We start from the raw sequence: 20,888 nt of genomic DNA on the forward strand, positions 1-20,888 counted from the left end.
AGCAATGAATAAAAAAAGAGCATGAACTATAAATAGTTAAACATATGTAGCCTATTCCTTTGCTTGGTGGTAGTATATGTTTTGGCTCTATAAATGAATGAAAGCAGTGTAAGCAATTGGCTAAGTGGACTCGACACAAACGTTGATTATATTCTCTGAGCTACTCTAGAGGAAGAAGGTAGGAACAAGATATCGGAAACAAATAGAGTATTTACACACAAGTGAATCTTATAACAACATCTGTGTCTGCACCGATATCTAATACATATTGTATTCCATACATAACTATAATTATATTAAAGTTGTTTTCTGTTAATTTGGATATTTTAATTTTTCTTTATCTAAATAAATTTCAATGATGAATATATTAATGTAAACGATGCAGATAACGTTGTAACAAGTGCTTTTAGAAATTTATAGGTTGAATTGGGCATGTTCCAATTATAGTTGCATGTTACGAACATTTAGTTTGTGCCCTTACTTATATATTAGAGCTAAGATACGTTTTAACTTCTATTCCTATTTTTAGGAAACAAAAGTGAAAGTTGTCCTACGATACCCGGTAGAAGCTAATTTCTTTTCCCTGTAATGTATGAATTTTTATCATATAAAAATCTATTGAGGAGGCGTTTTTCAGAAATTTGACATGCATCTACATAAACATGGTGAAATCAATATAGCCAGCCTCTCAATATAGCCACGGTTGTTCTGAAATTTGACATATACTTTTCTCAATTATTTAGAAATTATTTCCTTAAAATTGAGGAGAATTTTATTAAACGAATTTTATTTTATTAAACGTGTAATTTTTGGAGAAAGTTCATAAAAGTTCTTAATTTATAAAATAATGTAATCATGTAATTTTTGCTATTTTTTTCATAAAGAAATAACCATTTTATGCTATACATTCAGTTATATTTTTTTCTACAAAAAAATTATTATTGATCTGTTACTACTCGATCAGCTTGGAAATACCTTAATAATTGATGAAGGTTTACTAATTAACATGAATAAAATTACTAAATAACTGATTATAATCAACTAACCACCAACAATTGAACCACTGAATGCTGGGAGTTGAAAAGGGTTGGATCAAATTCTTTATAATAAAAAGTAACAAAAAAGTAATTAATACTGTAATTTTTTCAGCTGCAATTAGTAATTTTCTTGGATGGTTTTTTTAAGTTGCTAAAAATACAATATACTAAATTAAGACGAAAATTCAATTTATAATTTACTTGAAAAATTGATGCCTAGTATTTTCAAAATTACATACTTCTCTGCCTGTGGTATATCAGGTCAAAAAGCTTTTAAGAACATTAAATATTTGTGCTTTATTAAATTTTCAAAATGCGGTTATATAGTATATGGCGGCCTGTAATTCAATGAATCATTCTAAGCAAACATTTTTCAGAGTTGTTCAAACTTCATGAAATCATTTGTTTATTTCCTCACATAACCAACCAGTTTACAGTATTATTATTCCTTTGATAATAATTTGTAATAAATCATGGTAATTATATTTTGTTTCTCCCTTCCTCTAAAATAATATGTATGGTGTAAAACGATGTGTTATTTTATAAGTCATTACTAGGTGTAGTTATATGTATATGTAGATATATCTATGTACCTAAGGTTCTGGAAATATTAAAATACTAATTTAAATTTAATTATTTTGCATAAATAAATAGATAGAAACATATATAGTGGCACCAATCATAGAAATAAAGGATCTTAACGTAAGACAATCTTTATGGAATATCGATTACGGTAAAATAAGCATCATCCTGGGTCCAAATTTTATGCGTGTTCAAAATTAGACGTGAAAACTGTGAAAAAGTTAACTTTTTTCTTTATTAATCCCGTGTCTATCAGGCCATCACCCTTTCCGTGCGTACAAATTGCATCAATGCCTACCGCTAAATTTAATTAAAAGTTATTTTGCTAAGTTTTTCAGTTCGTGTGATTGAATGAAAACTGTGTTTGGTTGAGTTGTGAAGCAATTAGACAACGTCGAACCATTTCTTCGACGGAGTTGAGTCTTCAGTTTTGTAAGATTCAAAACGAAAATAACTCGAACTTTTATTATAAAAAGAGAACATTATTCATTTTAAAGGTAAATGTTTTTAGGATTAAAACGTAGATTCGATCCAATCTTTTAAAATTTGGTTAATGGCATTAGGATTAAGAGAAACAAAAATTTTCCTAGGCTTTTTTATACGATCCACGTGTATAAATAAATTTCGATTTTTGCCCTAATTTCCTAGATCAGTTTTTTGTATTTTATAAATACGTATTTCGACAACCAATTATTCATCATCAGTGTGAATATCCTAGAGTTCTCATTTATTATCTTCGATAATATTTATAACGATCTACGTTATTTGCGTGCGTATTGTATTTTCGACGAAATTATAACAAGGCTAAACATTCTTTTTTCGGGAAAATCGGGTATTTAAAAATGAAATCATAATTTGATACCTAAAAACTTACCGCATGAAGTGGAGCGGCCTCCTGTATATGTATCTGTTTATTCTAAGACTGTGTTTACTATCTTTAACAATTATTATCAAATACTTACCTTTCCATATAACTTTCAATGAATGTGTGGAAAGCAGCAGCTTTTAATTGTGAAGTGTTATTATAATATAAAATTTAACGTGTACTGTTTATTCGTTTTTTAATTATATTAATGCTTATGTCTTTCACTTTTATGATTAAATTCGGAATTTTGTACACTTGTACACTCTTCAATTTGTTGAGTGCATACCCGAATTCAGCGCAGCATGTCGAATTATATATAACTTCTTTACCTTTTGATTATATTATTATTTTAAGTTTTTACACACTGATTTCATAATTTTCATATTATTCTAATATAAGGCCTACATTTTTATAACTTGTATATATGTAATATATATCAAGGTATACTAAAATCATCTAATAAGTCCATTTCCGGTTGTCCGACAGTCTGCCTGTCCACCTGTTCGTTTGTCGTTGAATACGATAACTTAAAATCGAAAAGAAATATAAAGCTAAAATTTGTGTTTGGCACAGCTACTCTTAGAAAAACAGTCCAATAATACAAATTAAATTTACAAATTAGTCCAATAATACAAATTAAATTTAAAATCGCACTGGAAACATTGCTTTGTTCTTTGCTTTGTTGAAACACTCTCCATTAAATAACCTTTCAAACAAAACAAAACTGGTCCGTCCGTTTAGGATCTCCGATGCCACAGACAGACATACTGACACATACAGCGTTAAACTTATAATACCCCTCTAATCGATTTCGAGTACACGAATAACTTCCCAGTATAATAAAATTTTATGAAATTTTTTAGGATCATATTGCCGTCAATACACTTCGATCGGCACGTCAACGAAGTCAATATCATTTTTTGTTCGCGTGATATCGATTAGCAAAAATTTAAGAAAAAGCTCGCCTGGCTTGAAATGACTCTACCAAATTATGAAATTCTTTTCGGGTCATATTCATCTCACACACACACATACTTCTTCTCCAAATTGGTGTTAATTCCTTGTCTTAACCATGAAACGTAAAGATATGTTGAAATTTTGATTTTGAAAATCGTACCCATTACAATAATTTCCTATACTGGAAGTTTAGGATATTACGATATATTTTTCTAGAAAATTACTAAAACTTTTCTTTTTGATTTATCTTTTCCTTGTGGCTTCAATGGTTCACGTTGGTCTTTTGAATCTTATCTCGCAAACGGGTTGTCGAGAGTCGTGTCTATATACATCGCATTGAAACTTCTTCAGTGTATGCTCCTCATATATGGTTAGTATATAACACATACACACAGTATATAAACATGTGTGGACGGACGCAAATTGTATGTTCAAAATAAGGTTCAAATATATCAAACTACACGAGTGATTTTACGCGTTATAATTATAATTGTTTAATATCGTTTCGTATTATCAAACACGAACTAAAGAGGCAAAGCCTAACACATAGTTCATACATAATATGCCTTGAAGCCTTCGTTTAATGATTATATTGTTATTATACTTTCATTTACTTTGGTTAGTTTGTTTTTATACAGAAGTAAAGTTGTATGTATATAGTGGGAAATGCCTAAAGTGAAAAACTATGTATCTAAGATATAAGTGTCATTATCATTTAATCCTTCTTATATTTTCATATTCATATACATTGGGGTGGGCTATATTCTTCATATGTTGTTATGGAACATATGGAAAACTTGTATGGAAACACATCATTTATTGCTACTAATTAAATGGCTTTTCTGCCATTTGTTTCTTGTTTTATTCCAGTTTACCATCATATTTTTTAAACTCTGTATTTATAGATTACAATGTAATGCCAAATAGATATGGTCATTCATTAAAAATTTAAAAAAAATAAAAGTTTTAATATACCAAGTTTTTATAACGGACTAAAAAGTATATATAATAAATAGTTAGTAAAAAACTTGTAAGATTGGAAACAAAGAACATGGGTCGCATGCAATACATAATTATAAAGAGTGAAGTGTCTCCTGCAAGTCCCCATTTTTTTCGTATCCAATCTTAGAACAGTTTTATTAGCAAATTATTATATTATTTTATACTCTTCTTAGACCGTTATATATATATACCGATGGGAAAATCAGGACTCCACTTACCTTATCATATAAGAGTGCATGCAAAATTTCAACTCACTCGACAACTGCTTCAAAATTAAGTTTCAAGATTTCACCCGGACAGACATTCATACATACATACATTACAAGTGAAATAAAAGCTTGTAAAAAAGTACTATTAAAATATTTGGGGCATCCTATTCTGTAAATAAACTGTTAAAAATATTTTTAATAAAAAAGCATAGTAAAAAGCTTCTATGTACCTAAGGTTCAGATAGATATAAAAAAAACTCAACTTTTTTTAGTGGCAATTTGTTAAGAGGTTGTAGAATTATTGTTCGTCAAATCAAATAATGACTTTCTAGGAGAATACCTATCATGCCCCAAAACAAAATTCACGGTTTTTAGTATACCTTTTATAATACTAATGTTTCGTGGTGAAAACAATAATTTCCAATAGAATGCAAAAAAATAATGTTGTCCAGTTCGAAAAACCAATGAATAACACAAAATACGTATTATTTCAGAAAGTTTGCTAAATTTTTTAAATTTCAGTAAGGTATATGTACCTACATAAGGAAGCACTCTGTATAGATAATATTTTTATATCTAGTATCCTACCTACATAGAGATATATAAAATATTTAATCCCTGTGGACTTGAGATTTACATATTTATCGAACGAAGAAGCTAAACTTTGTAACAATACAATATTTTTTTTGTAGATTATTTTATAAACTAGAAGTTTAAAATATCTGAAAACAATTTCCCATTTTTATATATATTTTTATTCTTTGAATTTTTTTTGTTAAATATTATTATAATCTAATATTTTCAATTGATGTACATAACATTTACTAATCTTTGCCTCTTGTATTAAAAATATTTAACTTCTTTGTCACAAACAAAATGATAGTACTTCAACGTTAATGAAGGAATTTCCAATGGCATCCCCATTTTCTTTGTAATCAAGTTTTTTATCCTACGTATTTCGATCTTCCAAATAAGAATTTTTTCATAATGTTGCTCCTTTAGGTTATATATATACGGTGTGTCGCATTTAAGATGAAGAAACCCTCATATTTATTATCGTTAATTATAGAAATATCGATTGGAAATTTTGCATTGTCATACAAGGTTATGTTCCGAAATCTGAACTTTAAACTCAGGCTAAGACAAATTGACAAATAGGGGCGATTCGTTAAATTTTGCTTAGCGTCAAAGATAACGATGTCGAATCGATACCCATTCACGCCAACGTATTATTTTTTTTTTATTTTATAAAAATTAAATTTTTTTATTTAAATTGAAAATATAAAAATAACATAGTGTTTACCAGGTATATCACGACATCTCCCTCTCTTTTTTTTAAACAGGGCTTAAGGATTGATAAAAAGCTGTTGATGATTTAAAATTTTTGTTTATAATTAGATAGTCAGTAGCCAGATAAAAGATTGACGTATTCGTTGTGTGCGTAGTCATGATAGGGACAATAAAATCGATGCCAGCGCTTCTAGTGAAAAATGGCGTTAAAGGGGGCTGTTATTACTAATTTACAGTTCTTTACATGTTAATGTTATAGAAATGTCAAATTAAAATTATTGTAAAACACGAATTAATTAAACTTAATGCATTCAAAATTGTGAAAATGAGAAATCAAATTGCACAAATATTATTTTTCAAATGTAAATTATCATAATTATTTATTTAAATTTGTGAGACAATAATATTAAATTTTCAATGTAAGTCTTAAATGCAATCCATACAATTATAAATGCATCCATACAATTCTATAATTAAAGTAGTGTATCGTTACCATGGAAACGAAACTCACGCACGGAGCGAATAAACGTAGTGGCTTTTTACTTTCTCGAGAAACAGACGTTTTCATGTACAATTATTTTTTATCGTAAATTAAACAAATTGCCCTTTTTTCTATTGAAGGTGGGAGCGTATATACGTTTGTGTGAAGACGTTGTGCTGTTTACACCAGGTTTTTTTTTCCCACGGCGTGATTTATTGTTAAAAAAACATTGAAACTTTATGAATATATTATATTCATATAAAAATATTAAACAAATGCAATATGCAACAACAATATTACTACAGTCATTTTGGAGCTTTCACTACAAGCTGAAAGTAGTGATTACGTAATAGTTTGAGGTAAAAAAAATGATCTATAAAAATTGCTACATTGTAAAGGTGTTGAATTATATAGACATCTCAATGAAAAAATTGCATTTTAAAGGAAAAATTTTTATATCTTGATAGCAAAATTTCAATTTCACCAATATTCAAGGTCAGTTTGAAGACCAATTTTAAGAAATAAACCTAAATAACAAATAATGAAATAGCTTAGTTTTTGATTTAAGAAATATCAGGCTGGTGAAGTAAATTATTTTATCCTACTTATCCAATGCGTCGTATACAGATTAGTTCCTACTGTATAACAGATACTCATTGATTAAGTTCGACTAGTTGCCTTTCATGCCATACCAAACACAGCATGTCTCTAAAGATCTATTCCTGATTAGAATACCACTATGTTTGTCAGTACAACTGTAATAATTGTCCTTTGCGGGGATGTAAGCAATTAAATACTATATAAAGAGGTACATGACAATAAACACATTCATGACAAAGATAGGAACTAGAGTGTCAATCATAGCTCATTAGTTTTCGTTTAAAAAAAAAAGAGTTTGAAAAATAGAGAGGTTTTTGTTACAGAGGTTGTGTTTTTTTTTGCATGCAAGCAGATAAAATTATCTTTGGAAAACGAAAAAGGAAGGAAGAAATTTTTTAACACTATTTTCAATATTATTTGATTTGGATTAAAAAATTATATTGATTTGAAGTCTGATTTACAAGATAAATTATGAAGACTGTGCACAATAGGTACAAAACTTTGTATCAATATAACCCGATCCTCTTAGTCAAAGTAAGTGGCCAACCTCGCGAATCGAAAGAAATAAGCTAATAAATTTTCGTGCAAACCTTCTTTGGATAGGATAAATGTTTTCTCACAAGTCACATATGGTCACGCGTGCAAGTCCTCAAGTATTCAAGGTTAAAGGTCTCGAAATTCAGCTTTTTGTAAATATCTCCTTTCTCTTACTCTCAATCGTATTATCATTCATTATAAAAGATGTAGAAGACAAAATTTTCTACAAATCTTGTCTAAAACTTCTTTTTATACGTTGAATCGTATTTGAAACAGATGACGCAGAAAATGGTGCTCTCAGCTTTATGTACTTCAGTGCCGGGTCACTATTTATAAATATAAGGTATTAAATAATGATATTTAATACCTTATAATAAGTAGTATTTAATGAATTATTAAGGAAAAAACCGCATAATAGACTGGAATTCACGATAGATCCTGTCTGTTATACGGTTTTTTCACTTTATTATTGATTAAATACTACTTAAATAATTACTTAATGCCATATACTTATAAATATTGTCCGAAATATAAAGTACGTATAGCTCAGCGTTCCAGAAAATTTTATCTTCTACAACTTTTATATTAAATGTTAATACGATTGAAGGTAAAAGAAACGAGATATTCACAAAAAACTGGTTTTGGAGACCTTTTACCTTGTGTATCTAAGAACGCGCACGCGTGACCACATGTGACTTTTGAGACAACATTTGACTATCACAATAAAGGTTTGTATAAAAGCTCAGCTTATTCCGTTCGTTTACGAGGTGAAACCCTAAGATGATTGGAGTAACAGTAATGTACCCATATACGTGCGTCCTGTAGGATCGTTTGACATTCTTTCGTGCTGAACAGTTTGATTATTTGACGTCTCGTGATCTTGTAAACTTACACACGCATTTCTTCGGGTGTGACTTTCCACATTATTTCCTACAGGATCCTATGGTTTTAGACACTCCATTAATTGTTGAGACGTTGTATGTTGAATAATCTGGTTTAAATGACTATAGTATATAATATATACCAAATAATTTATTTATACATGTAATAAAAACCACCAATTTACATATATGGTATTATTTTTAATCGATATACAACTTATAATACACGAACCACAACCATATACAACATTCAAACCGACAATATGAATACTTAAAGGAGTCGCAGTCGAGTAGAATAATGTATGTAATATACTACTGCACTGCATCGTAACGTATCGTATCGTATCGATGAAAAGAAAATTTTATATTGATACCACAGCATAATCACCACATGCATTGTTAACATGTATAACATGTGGTGAGGAATGAACATGTAGGTATCGATGAAACATCTGTATCTACGTGATCAGTTAACAGCAGTTCAATCAAAAAAAAACGTTATCGCAGTTGTTTTCCCCAACCGTGTCTGTGGTAGCTAGAGCAGCCATGCATGGGGATCTATCTAAAACGAAATAAATAATAGTTAAAAAAAACTTAAAAGCACGCTTTTGTAACTATAAGAAAATCATTTATTTAAATTCAAAAAAATCATTTTATCGTAAAAAAGCTTGGGTTGCTCAATTTCAGTTATTGAAAATATTTGAAAATATTGGTAAAATATAAGTAAAATCATTATAAAATATCTTAAAAAGCACCCCACGCCTTTTTACGATTAAAATGATTTTTGTCAATTTAAATAAATTATTTCCTTTCTTTTAGTTCAGCTTGTTACAAAAGAGGGTTTTTTAGTTTTTTAAACTATTATTTTTTTTTTTTTTTTTTATTCTTTTTTATTCATTCATAAAAAAATTCAGTAAAAATATGGTGGAAGCGCGAATAAATGTTTATATTTTAAGATATGGAAATCGTTAATCCTGAAAATCCTGATCAGGATAATCAAATAAACTTATACAATTATTTTATTTTCGTCGGTCCTTCATAAGTATGCCAAAATTATGTTCAACGATTCCGTAATATACTAACACACGTATGAAGCTAATAAAAGCGTGTTAAAAAGTGGTCTTAATACCTTCAAGACTACAAGACAAATAAATTTCGATAATTATAGGTTTTAATTAAGCTACACAGGTAAGAGATTGTCCTGGTGAAAAAGTACGACGTAATATACCTCAGTTTTTTAAAGCAGCATTTCCTCTGTAAATTAGCACTCTCGTCTGTCTATCTGAAGAAGCTGCAGGTTATTATCAATATAACTAACTTTACCGTTCTCTGAAAAAAAATTTTTCTATTAACTTAAAATATACGCAATTGTAGATAATATATCTTTATTTAAATGTTTCTTAGTAATAATTAATATTTACTGCCTTGAACAAAATAAAGGAAACATTCGGGGTCAAATTTAAATACATACCTATTGTATTTTCTTATATTTTCGATGTTTTGCTTGACCCAGAAACAATTAGCAATATACAAACCCGTGTTGAATAAAACAAAACTGTAACTTTTCGTAAATTTTTTTAAGACCGGCGTGTTTAATGACAGTTAAAGTTTTGTTTTTCGGGCCCTGCTCGGAAGCGGTCATATCAAAAGGTTTTGACGTGTTTTTAAAATCGAGCCTGTTTATGTTAATGAATTATCTTTCAATTTTTTCATCCGAAGACTTTATCCAAGGATATCTTGAAAAAGGTACCTTTACCCACGATACCTCACATTGAATGTTTTTTCATATAAGTCATACACTCCATATTATATAACACGCTTTTGGATGCTGTAAAGTACATATAGAGTTAAAAAATTTAAAATAACACACTTCATTTTAATTAATACATACATTTAATATTCTAAAAGATAGTAGTTGTTCAATAAAAAATAAATAAACCACATATCATCATACCCATACTGTTGTTAATACCTTACAATATTTACAAATTGATGATAATCTTGTTGATATAATGTTTAAATAAAATATCGTTGCATCCTGTACTACAGAGTGACAAAAAAATTTACTCTTTTTATGTCTGTTACATTATAATTATCATGATACGGAAAAATTTTAAAATTAAAAATAACATAAACAATAGGGAATATTCATGTATTATTTTTTTTTTGTATTTTTAATTCATTGTATACACCAATATAACATGGTAAAAAAATATAAATACTGTTTAAAATTGGTGTAATTAAGTGTAAAAAATATTTAAAATAGAGGATAATTTTGAGACATTTACTCGCAGTCCTTTTCGCGCTCTCTGTTGATTTCGTATTAATGTTGATCTGTCATTTGGTGACAGTTCAATGTACTGTTTACTACAGGTGTAATATCCACTGATGTAGTAATTATAGTGTATACCCATGGTAATACCGTACAAAATATAAGTAATTAATTCCATACAGTATGTCAAAAAGTCTGACAAGCCACATACTATGAAGCCACGTCCGTTTTAAAATTTGAATTTCCGTTTTAGAAATTTGAATATCTCTCACTGAATTTGTACTTTTATTAATTAATTTTTAGTTTTAAAAATATATTTATTACTAAAAGAATGATTTAGTTCAAATGTCCAGCCAATGAAGTTACGGAAAAAATATTTGATCCAAATTTAAATTTCATGAATATTCCCTATTGTTGAAAGAAGCGATTAGTAAAGCAGATAGTAAAACTGAACGATGGGATTTCAAAAATGTTCAATTCGTTACAATTAACATTTGGGTGAACTTTTTCCCGTAACTGTTTTCAATTCATTAATTGTCACTAATCTTGTTCTACAAACATTGTACTCACTACATAGACAAATCACCACAGAAAAGATCTGCTTGTTAAATAGATTTTCTACCAAAATCACTGAAACCATTCAACAACTCTCCTTTCGTTATTGGGCCCGATTGAATGATTGTGGTTTTCTGAAATGAATTTTCAAGACATTGTGAATATTTCGTCCTTCACAGAACCTAAAAACTAAATCAATACAAACTATATCTTGAAACACTTTGTAAATATACGTATGACAAGTAAATCCACCAGGTGTAATAGATGTACGAAAACTACCTACGATAATGGTAGCTAGTTTATCAGAACTTTATTTCTCCATCGTGTATGTATGACCACAATTCAGTGAAGCACTTTGCATGTTAGGTAAAAGCCACAAACATTGAAGGATAATATTCATTTATACATTGTGTCCAAACTTACTTATGTACTATGTTGCACATATCACTGTCATATTTTATGAAATTGGTGTTATATAACCATCGTACATGAAACAAGTACTTATAAGTCGTGGTAAACAAGACTATAAACAATCAGCTCAAAATATTTTAATTAAAATCAATGCAAAAAACAAACACCATTTACTTCGTTATTAAAGACAAAACGGTACCATTTCAGTTGCAACATGTACGTTTTTTTGTTGGATTATGAAGAAAATATACCTATTATTTTTGTCTTTAAAATGTCTGCAATTAATTTTACAGTTAAAAAAAAAAAAAATTATGATACAATATGTACATTGGATGAAGAAAAATGCACATTGAAAACGAATAGAAATAAATAAACATTCATTGGGAAAATTGTTTTTCGTCCATTTGGAACCGGAACTATAAAAAGTGAGTTAAGCTTGTGGAATAATGACCGTTGTGCCATAAAATGCTAAAAATAAGCAACATTACATGGTGGTACCAGAAATACGATTTTCCATGCTAGAAAAAGATATTTAAGGTAACTCATCCAGCGAATAAAATTTTATCACATTTATCGCCGAGAAACACACCCATATAAACATCTCAAAACTTCAAGAAACCGTAAATTTTTACTCCTGAAATGGCGGTAAACATTTTTTTCAATTCTCTTGAGTTAAAGTTGACGACTTAAGACTTAACTTAAGTTATTTGTTTTTATTAATTGAATTTATATTCGGTTTTTGGTAGTACATACTATATTATAATAAATAATTAAATAATAAAAAATAATTTTATTATTAGTGTTTATGACAACAAGTTTTTTTATTTGATCTCAAAATTTTGGACTTGCGTTCATTCTCAACAGATACAATCTCATTTATACAAAATTTGTTTATAATAAATATAACAAAATGAATGAACATTTTATTTGCTTTTATTGTTTACGCCATTGTATCATGTCTCATCAATTATAATCGAAAAACTTTGTCGTTGAAAACTTGTGTACAAATTTTAGTAAACAAACATAAATAATAAATAAATTAATTTATTTCAATTTTCGAGATGCAAACAATATATTTCCATCAGAAAGTTTGAAAGAACTTACTACTTAAAATTCAACATATAATAATAATAATAATAATAATAATAATAATAATAATAATAATAATTCATACATATGTAAGTTGGTAAAAACATGTTGGTGAAAACAATGAAAATTAACAATACTAATTTTATTTTAATTAAACTTTTTCATTTGTACGGCTTACCATCTTTCATCACCAATATTATAATTACTAAATAAAGTTATTTTATTTTAAGTGCTCAAATATATCATGAATACTTGAAGTGTGAGGGATGTAATGTGTTACAAAATAGTAACTTTTTTGTCCAGTAAATTGGCAGTTGAATGTAGAAAATTAAAACTAAACAGATAAAAGTTAACTAGTTAATGCGTTTCTCTACGGCTTTTTATATTTTTTTCGAATGTTGGACCTGAATTTGAATTTCGAAAACCAAATATAGTTATAATTACCAATTTTGTCAGTGAAATTCTAGCTGAAAATAGGAAAAAAATCATTGACTGATTTTAATTAGCTAAAAATTTATTCCTGTACAATTTCATTCTGCATTTTATGAGCTATTATTTTATTGTTTTTGAATAATCAATACAATATGCAATGGGCAAAATATCGAATTATTCATGTTTAGCCCCGACGAAAGCTATTTTTTTATATGTACAGAGAAGACACTTCCAGTTTTCAAATAATATCTATATATGATATCTATACGCAGATTGCTGATCATTTCAGGAGATACAGCTGTATAGAGGCAAAAGGGTCAATTTCGCTTTGACAGATAATTAATTACTCGGTCAAAAGATTGTTTGATTTCATTACAAAAAATGCAAACATTTTTCTAAACCTTTCAACCTTCGAGGCAAGGCGGTAGGTAATAACAATGTTTTGAGTTGTATTTTCGAGAAGTTGAAAGTACATGCCTTCGGATCCGGATTATGGGATCCAGAGCAACTCAACTTTCGCGGAGATTCCGATATCTGAAATTTCGTTAATTTTTTTGATGATTGTATCTGAACGAAAATTCTATGCCTTGTAACTTTTTTGCCTATCCCTAAATTCATTTCGACTTAATTATGTTTGTTTTTTTGTTATGCGTTCACGCAAAAACTACTGAATGGATTTGAATGAGACTTGAAAATAATAAAGCTTGTAAATCAGAATAATATATAAACATATATTTAAAAAAACAAATTAAAAAATTAAATTTATGACACAAGGGTGAAGGATAAACAATTTATGGACATCTGGTCAACCAAGGTCATCAGACATACTTTTATCATTTAAGAAAAAAAATTGAGAGCTAATTTTTTTGACACTATAGATGAGTTTTTCAAATAACGAAGAATTTCTAAAAATTTAACCATTAAGGTGGTGAAAAAGAAGATGAAAATGATTTTCAAAAAAATTAGGATTCCGTACCAAAATAATAAAATCGACTAAATTGTGAACAAAAAGAAGATAATTCATGCTGGCGTATGAAGTAAAGGTTATAACACAATAATATTTGTATTAAAAATTGAAGTTGCCCAGCGAAGCGAGTGATTCACAGCTACTTTTTAACATAAACATATAATAAAGGGTGCTGATAGATGATTTGGTAAATATTCAAATAAGTACCTATAATAACTCATTTCTCCGTGTCAGATGCGCTTTGTGCCAGTCATCCTGAAACCAAAATTGAACACACTGTACATTCAGTTTTGCTATACGAATAAGCGACCACACCATGTCTTTACAACATACAATATACATATTCAATTTAGTCTATGATGCATGAGGATGCACTCCATTCACCCATCATTCCCGTCCGTTCGTTCGATCCATGTGTTGTTGTTGGTGTACTACTAACGCTCATGTTAAAGGACACGAAAGGAACGGACACCATAAATACTATCAATTCAAATATTTTGAAATATTTCTAATACATTAAATTTATATAATACGGAACTATCTATATACGTATACTTTGTTTTCTTGAATGTCCTCTGATAGATAGTAAGAGTGAGTTGCCTTCATCGTAAAACCATTTTCATTCTAACGTACTTATTTTACCTAAAAATAATCTTTTTTCTGTATTGGGAACACAAAGCAATGTTCCAGTAATATATTAAAAATAGTTTTAATAATTATTTTTCTTGTTTTTTATTTATTATTTGTCACAAAAAATTTTTTATTCCGGTCGAATTTTTTTCTACATTCAAAGTAGGCTTGTCTTTACGTTAATTTTAAAAAGTGTTGCCACTACGGATGATTGTTTGACAATTTACCCCCAGAAAAACACTTGAATCCATACGGTGGAAACCTGGATTGGAAGTCACCATTTTTTAATTTAAAGTTTTTCGATGTTATTTCCAACGCAATTCGAGTTATTTTTATGTGGCTACATTTTTCTCATATCTAGCTACTTGAAAAGGTTTCTTATGGGAAATACAGATTAAAGATCTTGGACGAAAATAATTCTGAACCTTTCAAACAATTTGTGACTTGGGATAAATTGTCACTAGTAAAAACAATTGATGATTGGTCAAGATACATTTTTCTTCTGTAATTTTTTTGCCGCCTATACTAATTATACGATCAACCCGCTTTTCCTATTTCACTTCTCCTATTCTTGTTACTCTGGAAACCGTTCGAAACCACAAATTTTATAGATAGATACAAAGCTTTCAGTACAAAAATTATTTTTAAAACGGGCTGTATTCAGGCCGAATTTTTCATGAGCTTTTGGAAACGTTGCGATATAAATTATAAAGCTATGAGCACATTTTTATACACACCTTGTATACCTTCCCAAAAACATTCTGAGCTTTTCCTTGTAATTGTCATACAAATTGGATTAGCTTTTCAAGCTCAGTGTATTCAAACAAAGAATGTATTATATATTGTTATGAGTTTGCTATCATAGGTGGCTACGAAGGTTGTTTCTAGGAGAATACAATTAAATTAGGAGTCTAAGAAAACTGGGGATAACAAAAATAGTACACGGTTTTCTATAGAAATATTCAAAATTTGTATGTTTGGCTCACGTTAGAGATGTAAATTAATCAAACTCTAATTATCACCAAAAGTTTACCTTGTTTGTAAAAAGTTAGTGGTTGGTCGAATAATCTGTTTTAAATGAATGAAGTAAAGATGAAAATTTACTTCATAAAGATTTTAAGATTTCGTTGAAATTCTAATAATTTTGCGGTCTTGATAAAAACGAAGTTTTTTGACCATATACATAAGTTTTATTTTCGGAATGGAGTGTTGAAAATAGGAATGAAAAGAGTATTACCAACGATTTTTCAACAGTTTTTCCCGTTAGTTTTATAATAAACACCCACAAATACAGCAACGTAACCATCACACCGACAGACGGACCACATATATTATACATTCTATTATGCAAATATAATATATATCGATTCAAGGTAGTTTTTTTTTTAAATATTTATTTTAGATAAAAAGAGAATGATGTGATATGTTTGATTAATTGAAACTCGATGCCAATGATTAATAATATTTTATGGAGAAAAGAAGAAACGAAGAAAAATACATTTTTTATACCTATTTCATGTGTTCGATTATGTCATGCTACACTTTTTTGTCAAAAAACATGTAAATGCAACCTTCCATGTAGAATGTAAAAGAAATTCATAAGAAAAATCTTAGTGGAGTGTAAACTATTTGAATATATTGCCGCAAAACAATAAGACAAGGGCGAGAAAGTAAGAACATGGATTTTATGTATCAGATAATATAATTTTAAAATCTAAGCTGTCCTATAAAATTTAATTTTTTAGCTTTTTGTTTCAAAAATTGTCTTTTCCTTTCACATGATTTTTCGAATGGAAGTTTTTCTTGAAAATACGAAAATGGATTAATGAACGCTTTCCTTGAAAATAGAATTCTTCAATCAGGCAAACCGATACGGAGTCTAAAAAGACTAAAAAAAATTTAAAACACTTTTATGTGAAGTGGAATAGTTACAAAATACTATTATTTCAGAAAACGTGTAGGCCGTGGAACAGAAAGGGTGTTTTGTTAAATGATTAATACATACTTGAAACTTTTTGAGTGATTTCCTTTTGACGAGTCCTTCTCTCTTCGACTTTTTTGGAAAATATTTTATTGTTTAATAATTATTAATGTTATCAAGTGGTCATAGGGTCTGAAAAATTTCCTGCTGCGTTTTTTCAGATCGAAGGCTTAAATATGACACTATCATGCTCATTTGAAAACGCAGCACTTTCGAAAAAAGTCGTAGAGTGTCAATGCTATCTAATTAACTAGGAGATGGAACTAAAGTTGGTGTTAAGGGGTCGTACTTAGCGAGAATTTGACTTTGACGAGAAGTAGGTATTGTCGATATTGCGAGTATTGTGAAGGAAATAGAAGGAAATAACTAGGGATAAGGAAGGTGAAGGCTCAAACGTAGTTTTTTTTTTTTTTTTTTTAAGTTAAATTTTCCAGCAAAGCAGGAGGACCCATACAAGTATCTTATATTATAATATTTAAGAAGAATGGCTGGTGATACACATTTATGCTTCCATTCGCATCCATTTTTACAATGTAGGCGTTAAAGTCTTATGCAAAATTATTTAAAAACATTAAACACAGGTAATTAAAAAATTTTTGTATCAGTTTTTGTAGTATATTTTGCAACGGAAATTTCAAAAATAATACAAATTTTTTTGTATAGTTAATATGTATTATAGTTAATCAAAATATATTGTTCAATTTCATTATAAAAAAATTCTGTTGATTGACATTTACGTACGTTTTCCCTAAACAAACAAAATAATTAGGTACATACTTTTTAAATATAAATTTTTTTGCGTATACCTGCATTCTGTTTACCCTTTTTCTACATTAAAGTTTTTAAACATTTTATTTTACAAAAAGTTACCACAAATCTCACAAATATAACTGAATTAAATAAAATTAACTTATTTAAAACAACTTTTTTTTTACACATACAAAATGCATCAAAAAGATTTTAATGAAAGAACAAATTGAAATATCTTTTTATAAATAAAATAAAAATATCACCGTACCTTCCAGAAACCATGAATTCCTTATGAAATCCTGTGGCGAATGGTTCTAGTGATTTTTCGAACGGCCGGACCATTAACAATTAAGGTCTCGTTAATAATTGCTTTTTAAAAGAGTTTCTCGGCTACTTACTTTAACTACTAGTTTGCTATTTAGCATCACACCATTTTTTCTTGATAAATAAAATTCTTAAATAAAATAAAAAATCGATATTAACGAGCCACACAGGAGCACGTATTGCTTAATAAATACATACATTAGTTAGTGTTAAATATTCCAAAAAGACGAAGTACTATTTTAAGGACATGTTTTCCTTTTTTCATAAAAAGGGCAGTGTCTTATAATCTCGTAAGATGAATTTTATAATCTCGTAAGACGTCTTAGATATACAGTGACAAAGTTTTTCTCTATTTGAAATAAACTATGTTTTTATGTATGAGTCTTGCCATGAGATTTGTCAAAAGTCACTGTAATGTAAATTGCGTAATATTTTTGTTTGTATTTATAGTTCAATCAAACCAAAGTGGCATTGAGCAAGAGAGAGTTTAGATATGAGTGCACATATATATATCTCTCGTTCAAAGCCACTTTCTATGATAGAACTCTAGTTACAAAGTTGATACGCATAGCTGCGGTGCCTGACTGACGAGTTATCTAGATGGATTCATAGTCATTTTCCGCCGATCGATCACTTAATGAGTGGGTTAGTCTGATAAGTCAAGTTTGTGTTTGCACAAGAAAATGATAAACTTAAATGTTATTTACCTTTTTGAATAACCAGCCATTGTTATTGAATCATTTAGTAGAATGCAAAAAAATACTAAAAAGAAACTACTGTGTTTGATTTATAATAAAATTACATTATTGGTTATATACCATTCAAAACTGGCTTAAAAAATCAACATAACAAAACGAATCGGTAACGTCAACTTTTTTTTGTGTAGGTCTACTGTTAAAATTTTTAATCTCATTTGCAAGGTATATTGAAGTATTTTGTGTTTATTATTATTTTAAAACAGGGTTAAAAAATTATTAAATTGAATTATAACTTTTAAAAGCATTTTACCTATTAAAAACAAAATACATAATAAAATTTTATATGTAATAAATAAATATATTTTTTTTCGTTTTCATATTTGTTTTAAAAATGGACGGTTGTATTCACGGGTACTTACACAAAACGCGGTTAGATAAAACAACTTTAAATACAACAACCAATGGCTAGAATGCGACCCTTGAGGTCCACACGAATAACTTCTCAGGATAATAAAAAACTTATACTCCCTTATATTCCCGTTAATACGCTTCGATCGACACCTCGAAGAAGTGGATATCATTTTTTGTTCGCGCGATATCGATCAGGATAAAATTTAAGAAAAACCTAGCTCGACTCGGAACGGCTCGACCCAATTTTATGAAATTCTTTTCGGATCATACGTCTTCTCCGAATTGGTGTTAATTCCGGTCCTAACCATGAAACGTAAAAATATGTTGAAAATTTCAATTTCCAAAATCGAACCATTACAATAACTTCCTATAGTGGGAAGTAAACAAGCCATGGTGAATATGGTCTAGAGAGCCAAAAGATTACTGTTTCTATTTCCTCTTACAGGCAGCAAAACGTCCGATACCTTGAAAAATGCAATTTTGCTAAACTATTGGCATCTGGTTATGTTGAGTGTCCCAAACAATGAGTTTTGCGTTTTTTTTCTCAATAATCCTTTTTTTATATCGTTCTCAATTAGTATTAATTTTCATCAAATATAAGGTTGCCATATATAATAAAAAACGGACTTGTACATCACTTTGTATAAATAGACTTTGGCTAGGCACTTTTTTGTGGGAAAACCCTCCAGCAATTTCAACACCTTCTTGACAGTAGCTTCCCTTCCTGACTGGTCTGAAATGACTGCCAAATACGCCTTATCTTTTCTTTCTAATATTATACCTCATTATAAAAAACTCCATTTTATTTAAAGAAATATTCAATATCTGAATTCATACGTATCTTCAATCTTCTGTAGTTAATCGATAGTTTCTAGGCAGCATTTGTATTAAAAAGAGTTTTTTATGAGAAAACAAGTTACCTGAAGATTAATTACCAATGTGGTTTATTTGAAATAACCAAAAATTAAATATCTTTGATTCTTGTGTTTAGGTATTTACATTGAAAAATTGCTTTATAGTGAGTAACTTGTTAAACCATATTTTAGTTAATACATAACGTTAAATTTTGAGCAGATAAAGTTTCCAATGCTCAAAATTATTTACCTTGAATCTAAGAACATAATTTACCAATTTACTACATTTAACATTACAATTGTTAAATTGCGTTAAATTCCTAATATATGTAAACGAAGTACAAGTGGAGAAAAAACTCTCATTAACTTAAGTTATTAAAAATACAAGTTGAAGCTATTGCTAGACGTTCATAGCAGTGATATCCACTTAAAAGAAAGGGGTTGTTTTTATGATATTGTTCCCGCTCCTTAGAGTGAACTGTAAAGATAACTAATAAAGTGTAGTTGAAGAGACCATCATCAGGCGAGAGTGATTCTTACTAAATTATGGTGTGATCCATGGTACATAAGGTGTTGTCCCATGGTACACCGTAATTTACCTACACACCAAACTTTACATTTTTTTCAAGTTTTTGTGTACTTTAAATAAGTCAAAGTCTGTCATAAAAATAAGTACTTATTTGTTGTATACTAGAATTATTAATATTTAATTTAATTTTTTTTTTTTGTTACAGGAAGTGAATTTAAAGGTATGTAAATTTGTTTTTTAATTTCACACATACACACACACAGATACGGATATATTCACGTACCTACATACATTGACACAAACATAAATATTTAATTAAAAGTGAAATAATTATAATTGCGTAACTTTTGAAGATTTAAGGATGAGAATAGAAAATGAGGATGAGAATAGACTAAATAAAACTTTATTACTACTATTGTTTTTCAAATTTATGATGTATAGTAGAGTGAAACATTACAATTACTTAGGCCGAATTTCTCTTGAATGCTCTTTATTACAAGAACTTACTAATTTATACTCGACCGCAACATGCGTTGGAGCATAT

General features: G+C 28.8%; 1 protein-coding gene across 1 annotated transcript in view; it reads left to right on the forward strand.

The window, feature by feature from the left end:
• Window positions 1–20,888, forward strand: part of LOC123292679 (nose resistant to fluoxetine protein 6-like) — a 160,505-nt gene that overhangs the window by 131,399 nt on the left and 8,218 nt on the right. The window contains exon 11 of the mRNA XM_044873392.1: window positions 20,550–20,564. Coding sequence (XP_044729327.1) covers window positions 20,550–20,564 — 15 coding nt within the window. The remainder of the gene's footprint in view (window positions 1–20,549; window positions 20,565–20,888) is intronic.

This window comes from Chrysoperla carnea, chromosome 2 (assembly GCF_905475395.1).
Source record: "Chrysoperla carnea chromosome 2, inChrCarn1.1, whole genome shotgun sequence".
NCBI lineage: Eukaryota > Metazoa > Arthropoda > Insecta > Neuroptera > Chrysopidae > Chrysoperla > Chrysoperla carnea.